Source organism: Canis lupus, chromosome 33, assembly GCF_048164855.1.
Source record: "Canis lupus baileyi chromosome 33, mCanLup2.hap1, whole genome shotgun sequence".
Lineage (NCBI taxonomy): Eukaryota > Metazoa > Chordata > Mammalia > Carnivora > Canidae > Canis > Canis lupus.
Window position 1 is genome coordinate 9,561,145 of NC_132870.1, and position 25,135 is coordinate 9,586,279.

The 25,135-nt window shown below is 36.3% G+C and overlaps 1 protein-coding gene across 9 annotated transcripts in view; it reads left to right on the forward strand.

The window, feature by feature from the left end:
* ARHGAP24 (Rho GTPase activating protein 24) overlaps positions 1 to 25,135 on the forward strand; it is a 732,927-nt gene that overhangs the window by 665,729 nt on the left and 42,063 nt on the right. For 8 of the 9 annotated variants that reach the window (XM_072810777.1, XM_072810776.1, XM_072810780.1 and 5 more), the window contains one exon: positions 10,325 to 10,532. In XM_072810777.1, the coding sequence (XP_072666878.1) occupies positions 10,325 to 10,532 (208 nt within the window). Of the gene's footprint in view, positions 1 to 94; positions 184 to 10,324; positions 10,533 to 25,135 lie in introns of all 9 variants that reach the window. The other variant, XM_072810783.1, reaches the window with a different exon arrangement.

Consider the following 25,135-nt stretch of genomic DNA (forward strand, 5'->3'; position numbering starts at 1 on the left):
GCACCCAGAAGCAAAGAATGTTGACGCATCTGCTTTTCCCGATCCACATTTAAAACATATTTTTTTTTCTTTTTTTTTTTTTACCGTTGTCAAGGCTAGGCCAACAGAAGAGGAGACTTGCCACTTTAGAAATGCCCTCAGAATGAAGTGTGGAGTTGACTTAAAGTTTCCAGAGGCCTGGTGGTAATGGAGCCTGCATGCTGAGCAGGCCCTAAATGACTTCTCAGGGTTGCTTTCTCTTCCAGATCCGTTTGGTCCTTTACTGTCCTTTTCATCGCTCCATTTCTTTGTTTGGGTGCTAATACAGATCACTGAAAATGCTTTCCCAGGAGTTTTAAAAATCTAGGAGCTGAGAAACATTTCTTAGGCAGTGCTTTGGATTTATGTTCTGGAGAGAGAATGATTACAATGTATTTTTACCTTGTTGATTTTGAAACTGTATATATGTAATTTTTTTTACCTCTATAAGACTAATATATAATATGTGAAGCATAACCAGCCTTTTGATGACCTGGAGGTGCATACTATTTAGGTTCCTGAATGGTAGTGTTAATTTCCAGTCATAATAGGCCAGCTAGCTGATTTTGGGTTGTTATACTCACAGGACACACTGAAGAAAATTTTTCTGTTTTTTTGTTTTTTGGGGTTTTGTTTTGTTTTGTTTTTCTGAATTGCTCTCTTCTTAGAGATAAGTCATCATTCATTCTCTAGAGCTTTTCCCCTACATGGTAACCAGTTAGTAGCTGTACACTCTTGATTCTTCTTTCTTTATAGACTTCCAGCTCCATTGCATCCATTGCAGTTTCTATCACCTTAGCTCCCTATGCCAATTTTTTTTTTTTTTTTTTTTTTTGCTTCATGCACAACATATTTTAACCTCAGAAGAAGCTCTTCAAGACAGCATCCATCCTCACTTGTTTCCACCCTAATGTTCTTCACAAAGTCCTACAACACACAGGCCATTTGTAAAGCACTGACCAATGGGTATTTCTGAAATAGTATTCTCAAGTGTCCCACAGCTCAAACATTTTTATGAGTCCCTATTGCTCTCAAGAGGAAGTCCTAACTGTTTCAAGTAATTATCAAGGCCTTCTAACCAGTTCCATCTATTCACTAGAGAATAAACTCCCAGTTCCCCAGACTGTCCCACTCTTTCTCCCTAAACATGTGTGCTACTCCACCTCTTTGCTTTTTTTCCACTATTCTATGACACTTTCCCTGCTCTGTTCAAACTTTATGCTTCCTTCCAGGCATTATTGGTTCTCATTTCTCATCAGGTCTTCTCTGTTCACCCAAACCTTCTGTGTAGTCCTTATATTTCTTATATGCTGCCTCCTGGCCACCTTATCTTTATAGCCATCTTAAAGTACTTCATATACATTTGTGGTGAAAGATAGATAGATAGAGATAGATAGATAGAGATTTGTCTACTTCTTCCCAGGATGAAGAATGGTCTATTGAATCAAGGATTCGAAGTTTATTGCAAATCAGTGAAGTACAGTATCATTATATATCTTTTCCTACTAGTCCATACGCAATAATGAGTTAAAATAGATTACCTTTGGGACGCCTGGGTGGCTCAGTGGTTGAGTGTCTGCCTTCGGCTCAAGGCGTGATCCCGGGGTCTGGGATCGAGTCCCACATCGGGCTCCTTGCATGGAATCTGCTTCTCCCTCTGCCTCTCTCTCTGCCTCTGTCTGTGGGTGTGGGTGTGTGTGTCATGAATGAGTAAATAAAATCTTTAAAAAAATAGGTTACCTTTGTGATGGTTGTGACATGGTTGAATAAAACCAACATTTTCTTTATTGTATGTTGTGTATTTTGTAGTCAGATTTATGGAAGTAGATTTGTTCAATAGAATGCTACTATCCAAATGCATATAATTTTAAATGGTGCTATAAATGAGTAGTTCATTAAATTATTATATCAAAATTTTATGGAACACATAACCAGGTGATTCTGGAGATGAATAACCAAACAAGATAGGTTGTCTTGAATCTATGAGTTCACACATTCCCTTGAGGATAAAGAGACATAGTCACTCTGTGGTAAGAACTACAACAAATTATATATGAAAACTGGGGAGCCCTTGAACAAAAGACCGACTATGGGCTTATCTGGATTCATCTGAACTATGTAAAATCAAATTTAATCATTTAGATAGAAATCAGATTTAGACATTTTCTCCTATATTATCCTAAGAGAGTGGTCAGCATGCCTATGAAAAAAATGTCTGAATTGAATTAATATAACATAGTAGAAAAGGAAGATTTTTAGAATTGTATAGACAAGTGTTTGTATCCCAGATCTGCCACTTTCTAGATGTGTGATCTCAGATCACCTATCATCTCTGAATCAGTTTGTAGAAGGGAGACGTCCTTGAAGAATGCTTGTGTCAAATAAGAAAATGCATATAAATTGCATGGCTTGGTACCTAACATCAATAGTGTCTGCTGGTCTGGGGCCTAGGCCACTAGACCACTATGCTGGCATAATTACACTTCTCAGTTTATCTAAGACTTTCTTTTTCTCCCTCCTTCTCCACTCTGACTACAAAAAGAATCAAGATTCTACCAGACATTCACTGGCTATATAGATTCAGAGCTCCTGGGATTAAAAGATTTTTACTCATATAAGATTTTTTGGTTGCTTAGAAAGCATTGGTGACAGATTGAAGTAAACTTTGGCTGTCATTGTTTCTTAGTTCTGTACTAAGCTGAATGTCTTTTATTTGATTTGTCAGTTTATATGAATCTATGAGTTTATATGGGTGAATGTTCATTTTTAATTAAAAATTATTATAATCCTGGAGATACCAAGACTTATTCTGCTAGCAGGAGTGCAATAAGCAGAAGGATAAGTAAAAGCAGATTCTCTATATGGCTTAGCATGTTATCTATAGGAGGAAGAGGACAGGAACTCCGAGAAATCACTGACAGCAGAAAATCTGAATAATAACCAAAAAGTATAACTTTTGGTTATACTTATAACAGTTAACTGTTATAAGAAGTTATAACAGTATAACTTCTGGCTTTTCATCAGCATACCACAGACTTTTTTGTTTTCAAGTGTTTATAGAAATCAGTGTCACAGCCTGGGGATTATCGATGAGTATTTAACATTGGAGTTATTCACTTATTTCCACAACTGAGGAAGCATAGCATTTTATTTTAATGCACACATTAATTCCACAAATGTTTATGGAGCATTTGAGACTTACCCACTTGGGTATTAAGTTCCAGGGACATAAGGAAGAGAGTTTGTGTCTCTGTCTTGGTGCATTCAAGCTGCTGTAACAAAATACCTTTGACCATGTAGCTTATACACAACAGAAATTTATTTCTCATAGTTCTGGAGGCTGGAAGTCTGAGATCAGGCCGGTATGGTTGGGTTCTGGTGAGAGCCCTTCTCTGGGTTGCAGACTGTCAATTTCCTGTTGTATTCTCAAGTGACAGAATAGGAAGGAGCGAGAAAGCTCTCTGGAGCCCTTTAACCAAAGCACTAATCCCATTCAGGAGGGCACCACCCTCATGACCTCATCACCCTCTCAAAGGCCCCAACTCCTAATACCATCACTAGGCATTAGGTTTTCAACATAGGAATTGTTGAAGCGGAGGTGGGGGGACAGACATTCCAACCATGGCACTGTGGTAGAGTGGAGCCCTTCAGATTTGGCTCAAGTTCCAGCTCAGTCTTGATATCTGTGGCACCCTGAGAAATTTTCCTACCCTTCTCTGACGTTTATTGGATAGACACATATTTTACAGGTGTTATCCCATATCATTTATAATAATAACAAATGCAAGATAATGATTTTACTGTAGTGATTATAAAAGTACAATCATCTTGTGACTGGTGAGAGAGAGTAGTCCAGGGTAGATAGGCAATAATTACAAAGCAATGCTAAGAAACCAAAGAAGAAACATATCAAGCTTTGGGTCTGGAGTGATGAGAGAATGTTAGTAAAGACTTTACACAGGAGATGATATGAATTGAATCTTGCAGAGTAAGTTGCCCTAGGCTGACCCATGATGGCAAAACCTACCTTCTTGAAGGAGGCCTGAAGATAGGATAAATCATATTGCATTTAGGAAGCCATTAATAGTCCAGCATGGATACAGAGCATGTTGTTTGTGAGCAAGCAGTAGAAAGGAGGGTGGATATGACACAGTGCCTGGCACACAGTGGGTGCCACCTAAATATTTGTCAATTGAATGGCAGATAAAGAGGCAGAGATCAGATTGTGGAGACTCTGTATTCCATGAAAAAGAGTTGGCCAGTGGGCACAACTGGAAGAAATAAAGCAAAGGAATGTCATGATCCAATTTAAATATTATGAAGATCACTATGGCAGCACTTGCTAGAAATAAATACTCTGCTCTTCAAAAAATCACTTAAGAAATATTGAGGATCTAGCCTAATATAGTGACAGTGAGTTTGAAAGGAACCAATGTGGTCACTAAATGAAGGTCATGATGGAAGGAAGAATCTAGGTTGACTCTCAGATGGCACGTCAATGTTTAGGGGGATTATGGGAACTGATAACCAAAACCAGGATTACAGGAAGTAGAACAGATTTTAAAGACAAGATTATTTAGTTTTAGAAATTCTGAGTTTGAGGATGTTTTTGAGCTATTCATGTTGAGGGGTCTATTGGGTACTTAGAAATCTAATACCAAGGATCATAAGAGTGGCCCAAATTAAGATACAGATCTTAGAATACTTGATAGACAATGAGATTAAATGTAGTCAAGCAAAGAAATTGTGTTAAGTAACATAAAAATAGGGCTGAGGACAGAACCCTAAGAACGAACAAATTCATGAGAAGGGTGTAGTAAGTAAGTAGCACAGTCAAGAAGGAGATCGATAAGAGTATTCTGGAAGGCTAGAACTATGTAACACATGAGAAGTGTCAAGAAGAGGGACATTGACAGTTTTAAAGGAAATGAGGCATGAAGTAATACAAAAAATAGATTTGGCTTTCAATGATTTGTCAAGTAGGAAGTTGTTAATGATTATAGAAAAAGTTCTTTTAGTAGAATGACGGTAGCAGAGTCCAAATTGCAATAGGTTGGCAAAAGGATAGAAAGTAATGAAATGGAGCCAGAGTCATACTTAACCAGGAACCAAGGAGCAAAAAGAATAAATTGCAAGGAACAGGAAGTCCAAAACAGTTTGGTTTTGTGTTTGTTTATTCATATTTAAGATGAATGGAATATGAATAGTTATCTGATCATACTCAGTTAACTTCACAGTCTGCCTCTAGCTATTGAGTGTATAAATCACACATCAAGGAGGAACCTCACAAATCCTGAAGGAGATTTAGATCTCTCTCTCTCTCTCTCTCTCTCTCTCTCTCTCTTTCGTTGGAACAGCCTCCCACAAGTATAATAAAATCACCTGTGTAATTTACTTTCTCAATCCAGTGAAAAGTTACCTCCTTGGTGATGCTTTATGACATCATCAGTGTACTTCCATGTACATTTGTACTTAAGGTGAAGTACACATGATGTACATTTGTCACCCAGAAATTCCAGGGATGGTTTTGTCAGGGAGTGTGAAACCTCCCTGGGAATTTAAATGGACATAGCTAGAACTGTTTACATGACTCACATCACAGAGTATGTTCTTGTTAATAATCTACTAATCAATGTGTCCTTTTCCCCATGCTGCTAGTCCAGAATAGGCTCATGACCTTTGCTCTTTCTTGTTAATCTTAAAATTTGAAGTTTCACTGCTTCCTCAACCAAAATTCTAAACAAAACAGCGTAAAAAAATTTTCCCCTAACTTTTCACATGCAAAAAAACATGATCATATAGGACATTAATTCACATCTACCATTGTAAGAGATGTTTGGGACATTCTATTCCAATGCCACAAAATGGAAAGTATACATTTATTAAAATCACTAATCTTTGCAAGACCAGACTTAGAGCAGAAAACTATTAATTTTCCATAAGAATATCTAAGCATGTGTATCTTTTGTCTATGTGCTTTAACTCTTTTATATATTATATTGCTAAATAAGCATAGCTCTTTACATAAAGGAAATTATTTCCTTGGACAGGAGGCACAAGATATTCAGAGTTTTCTCCTTCTCTATTTTCTTTTCTGACCTTCCTCCAAATTTGCATTTTCTCGGAAGAAATCACTCCTCCTAGCATGATGGCAGAAATTAGGTCAGAAAGCTAGCAGGCAGCAAGTTTCTCCCTCAGTAACTCATTTTTCAGACATGTGTGCAGTACACAGTATTGTGTAATAGATACAGAGTGGCTCTGAAATCCAACAGCCTTCAACAAATCTTGACTCCAACATTCACTAGCTATGTGACATTCAGCAAGTCACTTAACCTTTCTATGCTTCAGTCTCCTTGGCAAAATAGTGGTGCCCACGTCATAAAGTCCTATGAGTTCTAAATGAAAGAAATGCAGATAAACCATTTTCCAGTCCTTAAAATGGAAATGACAAGAGAAAACAAGGGTATGAATGTCTGTTGAGTTTTCCAGCAATGTTTGACATGCCATTGAGAAACTGCTTCTTCCAAAGCCTAATGTAGCCTGTTACCTACATTAATTTAAATTAATTAATTTTTCTGCCCTTAGAAGATGCCATTTTCTAATGCTGCTTTCTATATATTTGAATATTAATATTAGTTCACTCAATATTTTTTCCCAAAACAAATATATGAATTCCATTAATGTCAGATTTGATATCAGGTGTTGAATAGTTTGGTTTGTTGTTGTTTTATTGTCTCTACCAGGCTAAAAATTTTCTCTTTGGTAGTAATATTTATTGCTTAGAATGTGATGGTTTTGCATTGCTGAGTCCATGCATAAATTATTTTACAGATAGGGAGATAAAACATGTGTTTTTATTGTCAAGTTCTTAACCTAATGTTTTTGAAATAATTCCCCAAGTATTCTGGAGTATCACATAATTTTGACATGCAACACTAATTTTTCATCCCCTTTTATGAAACCATTATACCGTTAAAACCATTTAGTGATACTCATCCCATCTGGGTACATTGGAGTGACATTTGCTTTGGCTTTCCCCACCTTTTTTTCTCATAGGTTGATCATTTTTGCCAAGCTACCACCTGATTAATATATTTTAGAGGCTTTCTTTCTTTCTCTCTCTCTTTCTTTCTTTCTTTCTTTCTTTCTTTCTTTCTTTCTTTCTTTCTTCTTTCTTTCTTCTTTCTTTCTTTCTTTCTTTCTTTCTTTCTTTCTTTCTTTCTTTTCTTTTCTTTTCTTTTCTTTTCTTTTCTTTTCTTTTCTTTTCTTTTCTTTTCTTTTCTTTTCTTTTCTTTCTTGATAGAAGAAGCCAGTACAATGGCTACTCTTTATTGGAAAGAAGACACTTTACAGCACATTTTGAGTAAGTTAGTGTAAAGGCTCAGTGGGCCAACTGGTGGGCACTGGCTTTTAATGAACTCCACAGTTAGGGCACTGCTGGGTCTCATGTTTGTGCAACCAGAACCAGATGATAGCACTCTTGTCCTCTTCATAGATACACCCCACTATTTGCTTGTTAGTGATAGGCGAGACAAAATTAGGGCCCTCCTTGTTACCTGAAGCTGCCTTTGGGGCTGGCATATTGAAAGGGTCCAGTCCCTTACATGCAGCCACCATGGACTCCATTTCCAGCCCAGGCATCTCTTCATCATCAGTAGAACATCAGCTCCAGATGCTACGGAGAGCACAGCAGTGACTCCACTGTGACTGCAGGCCCTCAGGGCCTGCATGACGAGTGCTCCAACTGCACAATTTAACCTTGAAGCTGTCACACCCACTACAAACAGCCTAGAGGAGTTGTTTCTTAATCAGTGGGTCCTCAAGGGTGAATAGTAGGGATGTTTAGACCCAAATGCATACAGGAAAAAATTTACCCTTTGTGGTTATTTTAAAATCTAATAAAACTGATCAAAATTGGCCTGCTTTTTATTAGTATCATATGCTGGCAGTTCTAGACAACATGTGGTAAAATATGTCCTCCTGTCTGTCAGGGCAAACCATCATGATTCCACCTCCTCAGTTTTGGTATGCACTGCTTCATAATTCAGATTTTTCCCTTTCAAATAAATTAGTAGTTTAAGGTTTTTTTTGTTTTTGTTTTTTTTAAAGATTTTATTTATTGATTCATGACAGACGCAGAGAGAGAATAGCAGAGACACAGGCAGAGGGAGAAGCAGGCTCCATGCAGGGACCCTAATGTGGGACTCGATCCGGGGACTCTGGGATCACTCCCTGAGCTGAAGGCAGATGCTCAACCTCTGAGCCACCCAGGTGTCCCAGTAGTTTAGGAATTTAAAAGGTGAAATATTTCTGTCTGAAATATTTCTGATGAAAATTCTGGGCATTTTTACCTGGTTTTATCACCTTGATTATAATCATGGCATCAATTAGGAAAATACAAATCAAAACCACAATGAGATACCACCCCACACCAGTGAGAATGGGGAAAATTAACAAGACAGGAAACCACAAATGTTGGAGAGGATGTGGAGAAAGGGAAACCCTCTTGCACTGTTGGTGGGAATGTGAACTGGTACAGCCACTCTGGAAAACTGTGTGGAGGTTCCTCAAAAGAGTTAAAAATAGAACTGCCCTATGACCCAGCAATTGCACTACTGGATATTTAGCCAAAGATACAGATGCAGTGAAACAGCAGGACACCTGCACCTCAATGTTTATAGCAGCAGTGTCACAATAGTCAAGCTGTGGAAGGAGCCTCGGTGTCCATCAAAAGATGAAAGAAGATGTGGTCTATATATACAATGGAATATTTCTCAGCCATTAGAAACGACAAATGCCCACCATTTGCTTCGATGTGGATGGAAATGGAGGGTATTATGCTGAATGAAGTAGGTCAATCAGAGAACGACAAACATTATATGGTCTCATTCATCTGGGGAATATAAAAAATAGTGAAAGGGAATAAAGGGGAAAGGAGAGAAAATGAGTGGGAAATATCAGGGAGGGTGACAGAACATGGGAGACTCCTAACTGGGAAATGAACTAAGGTTAGTGGAAGGGGAGGTGGGCAGGGGGATGGGGTGACTGGGTGACAGGCACTGAGTGGGGCACTTGGCAAGATGAGCACTGGGTGTTATGCTATATGTTGGCAAATCGAATTCCAATGAAAAAATATACAAAAAATAATTAGTTTAAAAAAAGTAATTAAAAAACTATCTTAAAGTGGATTGTAGATCTAAATGTCAAACTTAAATGAATAAATTTTTTATGAATAAATTTTTTAAAGAAATGTAGGTAAAAGTCCATGGCCTTGGATTAGGCAAAATTTTTTAGATTGATTTCTTAGATATGACACTGAAAGCATAATTCATGAAAAAAATATGATAAATGGATCTTTATCAAAATTTAGAACTTTTCTTTGCAAGACATTAAGAAAATGGTAAAACAAACCACAGACTTGTGGTATTTGCAAATCATATCTGATCCTAGAATTTATAAAGAACTCTCAAAACTCAATAATAAGAAAATAACTCAATGAAGAAATCAGCAAAAACAAATGAACAAAGGGGAAAAAAGAGAGAGAGAGAGAAACCAAGAAACAGACCCTTAACTATAGAGAACAAGTTGATGGCTACCAGAGGAAAGGTGGGTGGGGGAATGGGGAAATAGGTGATGGCAATTAAGGAGGGCAAGGAGGGCACATGTGATGAGCACTGGATGTTACTGGAAGTGTTGAATCACTGTATTGCACACCTGAAACTAATATTACACTGTATGTTAACTACACTGGAATGAAAATAAAAAATTAACAAAATAATCAAGGCATCATCACTTGTTTGAAAACAAAAGGTGAACAAAGAAATAAATGGACAATATTTATACTGAATGAAAATTGGACTTAAAGTTACAGGTGTAACAAAAAGTAGAGTTTGACCATTCTCTGCAGATATTCTGCTTCTCAATACAATTCCTTTCCCAAAAGAAAGAAAAAGAAAAAAGAAAGAAAGAAAAAGAAAACTCAAAAATAAAGAAAAAGAAAACTCAAAACTAAAATTTTATTTATTGCAGTGTTTCTTATATCGAAGTGGATATCTCCAACTTCATATTTCTGTTTGGTTTGGGGGCTGAATATGGACTATAGGGGGAAAGGGCAGTATAAGGCAAAGTCTTTTCATTTGAAGAATTGTGTACAATGGATTTGATTCTGTAAAAATGTGAAGTACAAGTTCTTAAATACTTGCCAGCATTTCAATCTTTGTTTTTCCTTTATATTGAGTTTTTTAAAAAGTAACAAAGTGAGGTGATATAAATTCCTCAAATTCATTGTGATCCTTTATTTCTCCAGGCATTTTTGGACAGAAACTGGAAGACACTGTCCGTTATGAGAAGAGATATGGGAACCGTCTGGCTCCAATGTTGGTGGAGCAGTGTGTGGACTTTATCCGACAAAGGGGGCTAAAAGAAGAGGGTCTCTTCCGACTGCCAGGCCAGGCTAACCTAGTGAAGGAGCTCCAGGATGCCTTTGACTGTGGAGAGAAGCCATCATTTGACAGGTAGATTTCAAGAGTTTACTAATCATCCTTCACTGAGAAATCCAAACTAAACGGAAAGAAGGCAATGAACTAAGATGATATAACCTTAACTGATGTTATAATGGTTTAGAATATGGATCATATAAGCCATACAAAGATGGTTTGTTTTTATTAATTTATAGAGTCAAAAAATTAACACTTTAGGGACGCCTGGGTGGCTCAGCAGTTGAGTGGTTGAGCATCTGCCTTTGGCTCAGGGGATCAAGGATGGAGTCCCTCATCAGGCTCCCTGGCGAGGAGCCTGCTTCTCCCTCTGCCTATGTCTCTGCCTCTCTCTCTGTGTGTCTCATGAATAAATAAATAAATCTTTTTAAAAATTAGCACTTTAGGTATCTTTCTTCTCCATACTTTTGTCCCCCTTAAAATATTATTTATTCTTTTCCATTGGTCCTAAATTAACACTATATTAAACTTTTGCGTCAGAAAAGTCTTTTCTTGTTCACAGTTTTTTTTTAATTCTTTCAGCCAAGAGATATTACAAATATTAATAAGCAGAGATTGGGATATTGGCAATGTAATTAAAGTAACTGTTTTTAATAATAATTATAAAGGCACTATATTTTTAAATATGTAGCTTCACCTTAATCTAGAATTGATTTACAAAGAATCAAGGAGAAGTATAGCATAATAGAATTCAGGAAATAATGGAAGTTTCAGAAGAACATATAAAGCATCCATAACTCTGCTAATTAAGAGTAAAACACTTATGGTAATGTTTTGTAAATTACCTCCTTCTCTTCACTCTTTTTAACTTAGTAGAAAATAATAATTTTTTTATCCTGATATTATCAATTTAGCATAGTGATATTTTTCATGTTACTATTTGAAATATCCCCAATATTACAATATATTTTAGCTGAATACTTGATGGTTGGCACCCTCTGTAAGCATAATTTTTCATATCTAATATTACACTCTACAAGTATATTGTTCATAACCATTTCAACAATTTGGACATTTATGTTATCATTTTTATCACTACTATAAATAATGTTGTAGAGGGTATCCATTTACATAAATATTTTCTACTTTTAGTTTATTTCCTCAGGAGAGATTCTCAGTATTGAGCGTTGTGGTTAAGAATACTCTTACTACTTGAAAATTGAAAATTATATACTAAGTATCATTTTGCTTTGGAAGCATAGAATTATTAGTACACAGATAGATAGACACAGATCTATGGAACAGATAGACAAGTAGATACTTGAATACATAGTATAAGACAAAGGAAGTACCTTTGGGAATATGGGCTACTTCTAATAATCCAAGAAATGCATATTATATTATTTAATGTCCTTCTACTAGTTACATCAACAAGATCTTGAATAATGGTAATACGCAGTGCTAGAAGGTATATAGGCTAGGTACCTTGATGGTGAGAGTGCAAATTATTTTAGTCTTTCTAAAGAAATTTGGTAATATATTTTAAAAACGTTTTAGCAGGAAATTCTAGTCCTAGAAAAAAATCAGATCTGTAGAAAAAAATTTAAGTGCAAAGTTGCTTATTATAATTTTAATAATAATAAAAATAACACCAATCTATTATCTCCAGCAGGAGAATATGTTAATTAAATAATAGTGCATTAATATAGTAAAATGTTATACAATTATTAAACTTTTGGAAATATGCTAATTATACAGTCATAAGTAGAAATAATAAATGGAAAAATAAGACAGGAGCAATTGATTGATTAACATCCTACCTGTTAACAGAAAGTATAACAGTTTATAGGCATTCCTAAATTATCTCTGAAAGATAAAAATTAAATGTGAAGACAAAAACATGAATTCAAAACCAGAGTTGGAAAGCAAATTTCAAGAATACAGATATACTTTGGCAGGGGAGCCCCATGTCTTATTTTATACTTTGAAGAAAACCTAAACAAGTAGTTAAAATTCAGACCTGTTCACAGGATATACACATGGTTTATCTAGACGAAATGCAATTTTTTGGCTCCAAAATTGAATGAAATTTGTCAGGGAGATCCTCATAATAAAATATCATAAAATGAGATAAACAACATCTTCTACAATGAACTTCATGTGACATTAATAAGTTTCAATGGCCTTTTCTTATATTATATATGACCTAATATATATGCAGATGACATTATAGAAAAGTATATTTATTAAAAATTATTTTGCTATAGGTATTTACAGTTTGGTTATTATAACAAGATTCTCACTGATGTGAAGAATGGAAGGATATTTTATAAGTTTTAGGATACCTATAAGAAAAGATGCCCTGTAAGCAATTATCTCCAAATCATGCTCTTAATAACTTAGCTGACAATAAAATACTGTGCAATCTTTATATAAAATATGATCCCACTTATAAAGAAGTATTTATTTTTGTATGAAATACTTTAATGCACACACAGACTGAAGGAAAGGTAACAAAAGATAAGCACGGATTTCGTGGGATAATGAATAATGAATGATGAATGATTTTTTCTTTCTTTTTTTCATATTGTGATTCCATTACTTTTAAAATCATAAATTTATTCTGAAAGATCTTTTAATTACCTGGTGATTTTATGCTCTGGAAAGATTTTCTTATCTTTTAATTTCTAAAGAGTAATTACAGAAGCTACCTGTCAACTAGAAAACCTATAGAAGAGAGTTGCGGAGAGTATTTCAGCGTTAGCACTATTAATACAGTAACGCCGCTAGCACCCTGCGAGGAAAAGAGTGTCATACATTTGCCCAGTCATTCAGTGTTTCAGGGTTTCTACACTTGTGTAATATGCCACCCCAAAACTTTGTGACATAAGTCATAACAACCGGTATTGCTTGTGGTTCTGCACTTTGGGTAGGAGTTGGCCAGGATGCACCCCTTCCTCCTGCCCATGATGTGGATTCACCCAGATCAGTTAGGTCTGAAGGATCCAGGATGCTTTTACTCAGATGTCCAGAGCCTTGTCTGAGATGGCTAACATGGCTGGGGGCTGCTTGGGCCTTTCTTTCTCTCTCTCTCTCCTCCTCCTGTCCTCCTCATCCCTCCCTCACCTTCCCTCACTTCCTTCCTCCTCCTTCCTCCTCCCTCATGCCCTCTTTTCTCTTTTTTTCTCTGTAAATATCACATCCAATAGAGCGACTCTTCATATGGCCTTTATCTCTAGCAGATTACTCAGACTTGGTGACATGATACCCCAGGGTTCCAAGAAAATGAAAATGACAGCTTGTAAGCCTCACGAGGGCCAGGTCCAGACTATAGTGTGATTCTGGTGCAGTCTATTGGTCAAAGCAGGTCACAAGACAGGCCAGCCTACATTTGAGGAGAAGGGAAATAAACTCTGCCACTTGATGGAAAAAGGGGTAAGCGCATAAAGAGAAAGAAGATTTGCAGGAGGCTATTTTTAGAGAAAATCACTATAGGTTTAAAGTCTGGAAATCAATTGGAGTAAATCCTCTTTGTTCTTAAGATTGTTTTGCCAATTCTAGGTCATTTACATCTCCATTAAAAAAAAAAGAAGAAATCTAGCATATGCTTAAGTTGTACAAAAATGTCTGTTAGGATTTTGATTGAAATTTCACTGAATCCAGAAAATTTTGACATCTCAAAAATATGAAATCTAATTCATGAACATAGCCCATCTCTCCATTTCATTAGAACGTTCTACATTTCCATCAGGTTTTGTGTTTTTCAATGTTAAGATCTTGCTCCATATAAATAATATCTTTAATATTTATAGATGTTCCTGTAAATAGTATTATTTTTAATATTTAATTTTCCTATTGCTCACTGCTGGATTATCCAAATGCAATTGATTTTTTAAAAGATTTTATTTATTTATTTGAAAGAGAGAGAACACAAGCGGGGGAAGAGGGGTAGTGACAGAGGCAGAGGGAGAAGCAGACTCACCACAGAGCAGGGAGCCCAATGCAGGGCTCAATCCCAGGACCCTGGGATCATGACCTGGTAGATGCTTAACCTCCTGAGCCACCCAGGAGCCCACAATTGATTTTTTAGTATATAGATCTTTTGTCCTACCAACTTGGCAAGTTCATTTATTGGTGCTAGCAGGACTTATGTAGATCCCTTAGAATTTTCTTTGTACATATCTTGTTGACTTTACCTAGCGAGAGTTTGATCTCTTCCTTTTCAATATGTAGGCCTTGCATTTCCTTCCTTTTCTTTCTTTCTTTCTTTCTTTCTTTCTTTCTTTCTTTCTTTCTTTCTTTCTTTCTTTCTTTCTCTTCCTTTCTTCCTTTCTTTCTTCCTTCCTTCCTTCCTTCCTTCCTTCCTTCCTTCCTTCCTTCCTTCCTTCCTTCCCTTCCTTCCTTCCTTCCTTCCTTCCTTCCTTCCTTCCTTCCTTCACCTGTTTGTACTTGCTAAGAACTTGGTAACCATAGAATCATAGTAGTGAGTGGACATACTTTTCTTGTATGTAGAGGGAGCTTTTCAGTCTTTCACTATGATGTGTAATGGTAGCTATAGGTTTAATAGGTAGCTATAGGTTTATTGTAGATGACCTTTATGAGATAAGGAAATGTCCTTTTATTTCTAGTTTGCCAACATTCTTAATAAAGAGATTCAAACATTCTTAATAAGGAGATTCAAATTTTATAAAATCCATTTCTTTCTGCACTTATTACAGAAATTATCTGATTCTTCCCTTTTGTGATGTTAATGTCCTGAATTACATTAATCTATTTTCAAATATTAAACCAACTTTACCTTGCTAGGATAAGCCACATTGACTTGTGGTGCATTACACTTTTTATATATTGCTGTATTTGACTTGCAGGTAACTTTTTAAGGATTTGGGGACCTACATTCATCAAGGGTACTGACCTGTGGATTTCTTATACTATCTTCAACTAGTTTTGTTATCAGAGAAATTCTGGCCCCCCTATTAGTTAGCAAGTGTCCCGTCTATCCTTGTTTTCTGAAAGAGTATGTGTATTTTGTACTATTTCCTCCATAAATCTTTGATAAAATTTACCAGTGATGTCATTTAACCCTAAAGTTATCTTTATGGGGAAGTTTTCGGAGATGGCTTTTCTAATGCTTCTTGTGCCGGTTTTGATAATTTGTCTCTTTCATGACATTTTCCCGTTCCATGTAACTTTTCAAATTTAATATCATGAAGTTGTTTATAATATTCTTTTTTTGTAATATCTGTAGACTTTTTAGGAAAGTCCTCTCCTTCTCTTCTGATATTAGGGAATGTTTCATCGTTTTTTTCTTAGTCTATTTATGTGTTATCAATTTCATTAAGCCTTAGAACCAGTTTTGGTGTCATCGATTTTCTCTCTTTTAAACATGTTTCTCATATACTCTGTTAAACCTGATAGTTGTTCTTTCCCTGGTAGCTGTTCTGCGTTTAGCCCCATAGGATGTTTCCCTCTGCAGGCTCATCTTGGTATTTAGATGAAGACTTAAGAAGACATATGTGTAGATTTCAAGAAGTCCTTTTATGCAAAGCTCCCTCCTCTCTAGTAGTCTGTATCACAAATGACAACTGCTTCAACCTTTCCAAACTGTAATCTCTGTCTCTTTACCTTGGGGAGACTGCTCTTCTCTCTTTAGAGTTCCGATCCCTGTCCCAGACTCTGGTGAGTGACAATTCACAAAGGCTGGAGAAAGCATAAGATTTACCTCATTTGATTCCATACTCTTAAGGGTCACATTTTTGCACTATTGTCCAATAGCTTTAAAAAAGTTGTTTTGACTAGTTTTCTCATTTTTGATAGAAGACATAATACCTGTTACTCTGTGAAGACTGTGAACAGATTCTCATCCATAGTTCTGAACTCCTGCTATATGTGTTGTCAGGACCCCTCCTCTGGGGGGGGGGGCAGGTGGCTGGGTAATACACCTAGGTTAGGGCTTGGTTCTCTAACCTTTGGTACTTCTCTGCTCTTTGATCTACTCTCTAGACTCTTGTTTTGCTCCGTGAGACTTCTTCCCTGCCCCCAACAAGAAATGGCTCATTTTTCTAATTGAGTAGTTTCTCAGTCTGCTTCCTGCTCATAGAAAGTTGGGGTCTTAAATACTCTTTTCATTTTGAACTGGTATTGTACCTTTTATTCCAAGTTGCCATAGTTCCTTTAAAAACCTTGGAAGTGTCAAATTATAATCCTCCTGCTGAAACAAAATCACACCCATAAATCCCTTTATATTAGGTCCTACCATATGGGGTCTATGAGGATTTTATGGAACAACCTTAAAATTCGTTCTAAATCCTTTTGTATTGCTGAGAGAATCTGTAAGGTGCTGCCTTAAGTCTTTCAGAGGTTTTAAAGAGGAATCTTAAATCACACCATCATTTGGTCTTTACCTTCAGGTCATTTTTGACTGGCAGCACCCTGGATTTTATGTTTGCTCCAGGGCCATTTCTTACTTTTAGAAGATTTCACCAACTGGAGACATATCCTGGGAGCACTATAGTTTCTCTAAATTCTTCTTCAGAGTTGAACAGCTTCTAATTAGCTTCATCAGGAACATTTTTATATTCTGAGTTACAGCAGCCTATAATCTTGCAAATTTTTCCAACCACTACTTAATCAGATTTTACCATTCTCAAGCTTTCATAGCAATTTTCTCATTGTTTTTCCAGTTCTGATAGTCTCCTCCTGACCAGACACTGCCTGGACAAAGCCAGCACCATACATTAGAGCTTTCTTGTGGCAGCACACAATTTCTGCTTCCAGTGACTGCTTCCGGTATCTCTTGCTGCATAGTAAACCAGTCCAAACCAACAGTAACCCTTTCAGATTCTGCATTTGAACAGTGCTTGGCAAAGACTTGGTATCAGTTGCCATAATCTAATGTATCCAAGAGAGTTACCTCTTGGGAGGTGCCTAAGCTAGGCCAGCTGAAATGGCTGATGATGGGTTGAGCCTGTCTCTTTCTCTTTGGGGTCTTATGTCCTATAGGCTTCTCTCTTTAACTAATTATTCATACACAGTATCTCAGGACCAAAAGACACTAAGATTGGAAGCCATAAGGCCTATGAAGGGTTAGGCCCAGAACTGGCACAATATCATATCCACTAAATACTATTGGTTCAAAGTAAATCATAAGGCCAGTTCAGATCAAAAGAGATTAAAAATTGGTTCTACTTCTTGGTAGAAGGAGAGACATGAATATATACAAATGGGAAATTATTGACAGTCATCTTTGCAGATAATCTGTCTCATTTATCCATTCAACAAATAATTTTAGATGTTTAGTATGTCTCAGACACTTAGACACCTGTTCTAAGTTCAAAAGACGGTCAGTTCTCTTCTGGGGTTTGCATTACTAGTGGTAGACAGATAAACAATAAACAGTCAATATGTAAATAATTTCAAAGAGTGATAAGGATGACATGCTAATATGTTAGTGAGTGAAGTGGTGAAAACACACATCTCCTCCCTGAGAATATCTTTTAGGTTCAGCTTGAATGATGGGAAGAAACTTGCCATATTTAAGATGTGGTAGAGGCACATTGTAGATAGAATATCAAGTACAGGGATGCCTGGGTGGCTCAGCGGTTTGGCACCTGCCTTTGGCTCAGGGCATGATCCTGGAGTCCCAGGATCGAGTCCCACATCGGGCTTCCTGCATGGAGCCTGCTTCTCCCTCTGCCTATGTCTCTGCCTCTCTCTCTCTCTCTCTCTCTGTCTCTCATGAATAAATAAATAAAAAAAATTAAAAATAGAATATCAACTACAAAGGCCTTGAGATGGGCACAGCTTAGCTTGTTTGAAGACCATAAAGAAGGACATTGTGGCTGGAATACAGTGAGTGATGAGTACAGTCTGGGGAGATAGGTGGAAGAGATGGATCTTGTGTAGCCCCATAGATTGTGATAAGGAATTTCACTTTCCTTCTAAGTGAAAAGGAGATACATTGAAACATTTTTAATAAGTAAATGGAATAATTTTATTTACATGTTAAAAAATGGTCACTCTGTAAAGGATAAGTAATATTTTCTATTATTCTATCCACAGAATATTTCTGACACCAAATGTGTAGGTTTTCCACAGCAAGCAATTCTCTAATTATTGGTGAACACCAAATTCCTACAATTTGATTAAATTCTGACACTAACTGTCCAGAGTTAGTGCAGACTCTGAAGGTTAAGGGCTCGATTCCACAAGACTGCCCATCCCCCCAATTGCAGAGATCAATGGCAAGTCACAGGTTGTCACATACTTCTGGCCAACCAGTTATAAATTGGAAACTCCTCGGGCTTCGTAATTTGCTAGAAGAGCTAACACAACTCAAGAAAACAGTTTACTTACCAGATTACAAGTTTATTATAAAAGGATACAATTCAGAAGTAACCAATTGGAATAGATGCATAGGGCAGATATAGGGAAACGTGAAGAGCTTCCAGGACCTCACCAGGCAGGCCACGTCCCAGCAGGAGGATATGTTCACTAGTCCAGAAGCTTTTGGAATCCCTTCAGTTAGGAATTTTTATAGAGGTTTCATTGTATAAACATGATTGATTAAATCTTTGGCCATTGGTGACTGAACTGAATCTCTAGTACCCTCTCCCCCGCCAAAGATAGAGGGGTAAAGCTGAAAGTTCCAACACCCTAATCACATGCTTCCTTCCTCTAGTAACCACCCACCTCCTATTTTAGGGGCTTTCCAAAAGTCACCTCATTAACATAAAGTCAGGTGCGATTGAAAGGGGTTTGTTAAGAATAATGAGAACTTTTCTTTCACCTACATCACTAGAACTACCTCAGAAACTAGGGATAAAAACCAAATACCATAACAAAAGATATTTCTATTACTTTTGTCATTTAGAAAATTAGAAGGATTTTAGGAGCTCTGACCAGGAGCCATGAAAAAAAAAAAAAACACAAAATATATTTCTTATTGTATCACAATATCACATTCTGGCAATCTAAATATCCTTGTTTTGATAAATAAATTGTCAAGCTTGAGTCCTGTCATAGGGAGGCACATATGTGAATTCCTGAATTCTGTTGATTAAAAATTAAAAAAAAAAAAAAAAAAAGACTTCCAGATCCATGAACGGGGAAATAGAAAGAACAGAGTCACATATTTGTGGCAAAATATAATTGTTAACTACACTGGTAGGAGAATAAATAAGCCATAATTTCCCAAGGAAAGTAAGATTATTTTCAGAACACGTAGTCTGTTCCATGTGCTTTTTCATTTAATTGTCTGAGTTTGAAATTTCTCGTGGCCAAGTACTAGCTAGCTCAGGTTTTGGTTTTCAGGAGTGGAAACAAACTGTCTTGGAACATTTGGTTAGAGTTTGTTTCACCAACGTTCACCATCAAACTGATTTTTAAAAGGGTATAAGTTTAAAATATAGACTGTGTATGATGTTTTCAATATTTATTAGGATGTAAAGAAAAGTATAGAAATTTTTCATTGTGAAATATGAGACAGAGCGAGAATGAATGAGTGTATTCTCCTGTGTAGCCTCAAAATGCTTATATCTCACTGAAGAGTCAACAAGATGTAGCTTTCATCTCCATGTATGTTAAAATGTAGAGAGGAATTCTCACAATAATTCTGCAAAGATAATCTCTAATTATAATTTTAAGGCCTACTGTTATTAAAGCTCCAATATGAAGCCCTAAAATTAGATTTTTAAAGTGAACTTTCTTAATAACTTAAAATTATAACAGTATAAAGTGTTATTAAAATTTAATTTAAATATTATTAAGATTGTATTTTAAATTATTACATTTTGTATACAATTTAGAATATAGAAAAATAGAAGAAGGGAGGAGGAATATTTCAAAAGTAGATAACCTAGGAAGCTATTGCTATATGTAATGTATAAAAAAGTAAACATGTAGAAACTTAAACATTCAGATATATCTAAATACAGATGTGTATATATACAAAGTATTGGAATCACACAGTTTTTACATCTTTCCTGTTCTTAACATTATATCATGAACAACTTGCATGTCACTAAGTAGCTTTCACAAACATAATTTCAAGGACTGTGTAATAAATCATCATATCAGTGCATTGCTTTCTAATTCTGCATCTGTCATTTTCAATCTTTTGTACACAACAGTCCTATGCTAACAACCATCTATATTCAAAAATTGGCCTGTGCTTTTGGAGCTATGGGTCCATTTGGAAAATAATATTTCATATTTGAATGAGAAGAAGTATGTTGTCCTATGGGAGAAAAAAAGATCGTTTGAGAAGAAGAAATTTGGAAGATACATTATTTAAATTTAGAGAGGTAGGCACATGTACTAGCTTTTATTAAACCATGCACTTTCTGTTCTTTAATTATCTCATGCTATTTTCCTAGTTCTGAGGTTGAAGTTTAAGACTTTCATGTATGCATGACTTTTTGTTCCTACAGTTGGATGACATATTCCCACAGACTCCTCGACCAGAGTGAATTCTGTGAGAAAGGACATTTTCATTGACCTGAAATAATTTGTATTTTATCAATTTATGTCAACTGTAAAAAACAACAGATATAATAGTTACTAACCATTCTTTTCTTTATTATATCTGCTCAGAATGAAAACAAATTAAATCATAACATTTTATATTAAATTTCCCCACTTTGAGGGGATAAAAATGAAATACAGAATGTGTAAAATCAAATTAGAAGCGGAATGTTCTTTCATTTCCAAAGTGCTCCAGGTGGCATCAGCTGTTAAAGAAGATACATTTTGGAATTGCTGGGAAGACAAGGTCAAGAATGACCATGTGGGCGTCACCATCAAAGCTTTCATTGTCAGCAACAAAAAAACTATGCACTTTACAACACAACACCCTTATAAGAGCAAGGACAGAAGGCTGTAGAAGTCAATGATTTTACAAATTCTGTCCAAGAATCCTGTAAGATAGTCCGAGTTACCCCTGACACCTTCCCACATACTCTGTTCATTTTGTCCTTGACCCTCTTTCTCCTCTTCTACCATCTTGTTTGGTTTTTATTTGTTTTGGTGACTGAATTAGAATTGCAAAACAACTGCAACTGTACAGAGATTTTTTTTTTAAGTCTAAAATTTAGAAGGCAGAAAAGCCAGACACATATTTCAATTTTTATCTTCTGAGTAGCTATATAGCTTTGAATATCACTGAGCTGAGTTATAAAAAGTGGACGTGAAAGTGGAGAGCAGGACAGACAGTAGAGATTCTTAAACATTAGTTTGTGTAAGAATGACCCAGCAAGGTGTCTCAAGATTCAGATGCTCACACCCCACTGTCTCTCATTGCAATTTTAGAAAGTTGGGGGATGCGTAGGCATCTGAATTTCAAACAAATCCTCAAGTAATTCTTATGTGCATGATTCTCAAATCATTACTTGGAGAATACCAGCCACACTATAGAGTACAGCAGTGTGGGGCAAGAAGAAATGCTCATTTGAAGTGACGTGCCTCAGTTTTCTCATATACGAAATGAGAGAAAAAAATCAACGTCACTGAGGTTGAAGAGTAGCATGTTAGTTCCGACTCAGCTAGGCTGGTCTTAAGCTACTCTGAAAAATAACTTATTTTCTGAGGTGTACAGTTAATGTGTAAAATATGTTCTTTCCTACCTGCTGAAATGGGCCTGAAATTTTAGAACAATCTAAAAAGAACTTCCCTGCTCCTTTATGCTTTGATCCGTGTGAAAAATCAAACACTGAGGAGTTCAGTAGCAACCTATAGGGTTACAGAGCCTCTGTATCATAGTGTGAATAAAGGATCCACGGGTAGGATTTGATGGAGGAAAGTGAAAAAAGCAAGTGGTAGGTAGCTTGAGGGCATACGGATAGGTGAAGAGTTGGAAAAGCGCAGAACTGACTCCCAGAAGTTTGCCTAAGGCAAACCCTGAATGTGTAGATGGTAAACTGGTTACCTGTTTTTAGCACCTTACATGATTCTCTGAAGCTAGGAGAGGAGTCAGCCCTGCAATGACCTGAACAACTATTTAACTGTGGTGACTTTTAACTTTCCTATTTTTTGATGCAGTTCTTAGGTATTATGATGGTGTGACCAGATTTGATAACCATTGCCTTAGAGTACATCCCAAACTTCTGTCATTCCCATAGTACCATCATGATTTTCCTTTAAATTTATTCATTGTTTTATCAATCTTGTTGTAAAAGGAACTTGATATCATTATTGTTCGTTGAAAAACCAGCACCACTCATTGTAAATTGCAAGGTCACTATATCATAAATGCAATGACAACAAGACATGTTAAATGCCAGCTGAATCAGCTGCTTTCCGAAGTCCGGCCCTAGGGCCTTCTGTTTATTTGAGAAAAACAGAGATTGGCAAGTATTAGTACCACTTCAACACTGCTCTCATTTCCAACTGGTACTTCCTACTTGATATAATCAGAAGAGGTGAAAGATAATAAGAAAAGGACTAACGTTCCTGTTGTGTGTTTTGATGTTACATAGTGTTCTGTCTGTGTGGCATTGTACTTGGAATAGCCTACACTTCAGATCACTCTTCAGCAACACTGACAGGCCCGCTTCCGGGAGCACGTGGCTTCTTATCTAATTTGAACAATGAGTGTAACTCACTAGGGTTCCATGAAATCCATTTGTAAACATACCAGGGTCTGACAAATTAATGAGCTTTAAAGGAAAATATTTTTATATGGAAAATCTTCACATGAATGGATATTTACTAAATATTTTATGGAGTACAGGTTGTTAGCTAGAAATCTGTCATGTTTCATTATGCTTACTCTCTTGGTGATGTATCTAAAAAGCCTGTGCATTGGAAGGCAAGGACATGAGTTTCACTTTCCTTTCAATATATCTTTGTTCTTTAACTTCTTCTTCTCTTTTTTAAATTTTATTTAAATTCAAGTTAGTTAACATATAGTGTATTTTTAGTTTCAGGGGTAGAATTTAGTGATTCATCACTTGCATATAACACCTAGGGCTCATCACAAGTGCCCTCCTTAATATCCATCACCCATTTAGTCCATCCCACCCCCAACTTCCTCTCTAGCAACAATCAGTTTATTCCCTGTAGTTAAGAATCTCTTATGGTCTGCCTCTCTCTCTGTTTTTATTTTATTTTTCCTTCCCTTCCCTTATGTTTTTCTCTTTTGTTTCTTAAATTCCACATATGAGTGAAATCATATGGTATTTGTCTTTCTCTGACTACTTATTTCACTTAGCATAATATCTTCTAGTTCCATCTATGTCATTACAAATGACAAGATTTGGATCCCTGGGTGGCGCAGCGGTTTGGCGCCTGCCTTTGGCCCAGGGCGCGATCCTGGAGACCCGGGATCAAATCCCACGTCGGGCTCTCGGTGCATGGAGCCTGCTTCTCCCTCTGCCTGTGTCTCTGCCTCTCTCTCTCTCTCTCTGTGTGACTATCATAAATAAATAAAAATTAAAAAAAAAAAAAAAAAAAAACAAATGACAAGATTTCATTCTTTTTGATTGCTGAGTAATATTCCTACATATATGTATATGGGAATATATATATCACATTTTTAATTTTTAATTTAATTTTATTTTATTTGAGAGCAAGAGAGAGAGAGCATGATTGGGGGTGAGGGGCAGAAGAAGAGGAAAGAGCAGACTCACCACTGAGCAGGGAGACCAAAACAGGACTAGATTCCAGGACCCTGAGACCATGACCTGAGCTGAAGGCAGACATTTAACCGACTGAGCCACCTAGGCACCTTTATCCATTCATCAGTTGATGGACATGTGGGCTTGTTCCATATTTCTGCTATTGTGGACATTGCTGCTATAAACATTAGGGTGCATGTACCTCTTCGAATTGCTATTTTTGTATCCTTGGATAAATGCCTACTAGTACAATTGCTGGGTCCTAAGTGGTTCTATTTTTAACTTTTTAAGGAAACTTCATACTGTTTTCCAGATTGGCTGTACCAGTTTGCATTCCCACCAACAGTGTAGGAGGGTTCCCCTTTCTCCACATCCTCGCCAACATCTGTCATTTCCCGACTTATTAATTTTAGTCATTTTGATTATTGTGAATAAATTTATCTTTGAGTAAATTTGGAACTCACTTCCACTGAAACCAGATTGAGTTATGAATAAAAATAGTCAATTAACAAGAAGTTTCCCAGTATTTGGCATATCAGTTGGTGTTAATATACTTATTTGCAAGGATGCAGTGTAAGAGTAAGAGTTCAGGCAGCCCCACCATTTACTACCGAAGTTAACAACCTGGGACTAGTTACTTCTCAAAACACCTAGTTTACTCATCTTACTAGTGTAAAATGAAAATAATAATGCTTAACCCACAGGGTTGTTGTATTAATGCACTTAAAAATAAAACAAAATGCATATTAACTATGCTGGAATTAAAATAAAATAAAAAGTTTAATTAAAAAAACAAACTAAACAAATAAATAAACCAAAATGGAACAAAAACACCAGAAGAAATGATACAATGGAAGAGGGCACTTAGCACAGTTATTGCCGTTGTCATAGGTATCATGATGTTGATGATGATGATTCTAACATTTTATATGATAAGCAAAAGTAATAATATGCTTGAACCTCAACTCTTCATTGTTTTATTTATTTTTATTTATTTATTTTATTGGAGTTGAATTTGCCAACATATACCATAACACCCAGTGCTCATCCAATCAAGTGCCCCCCTCA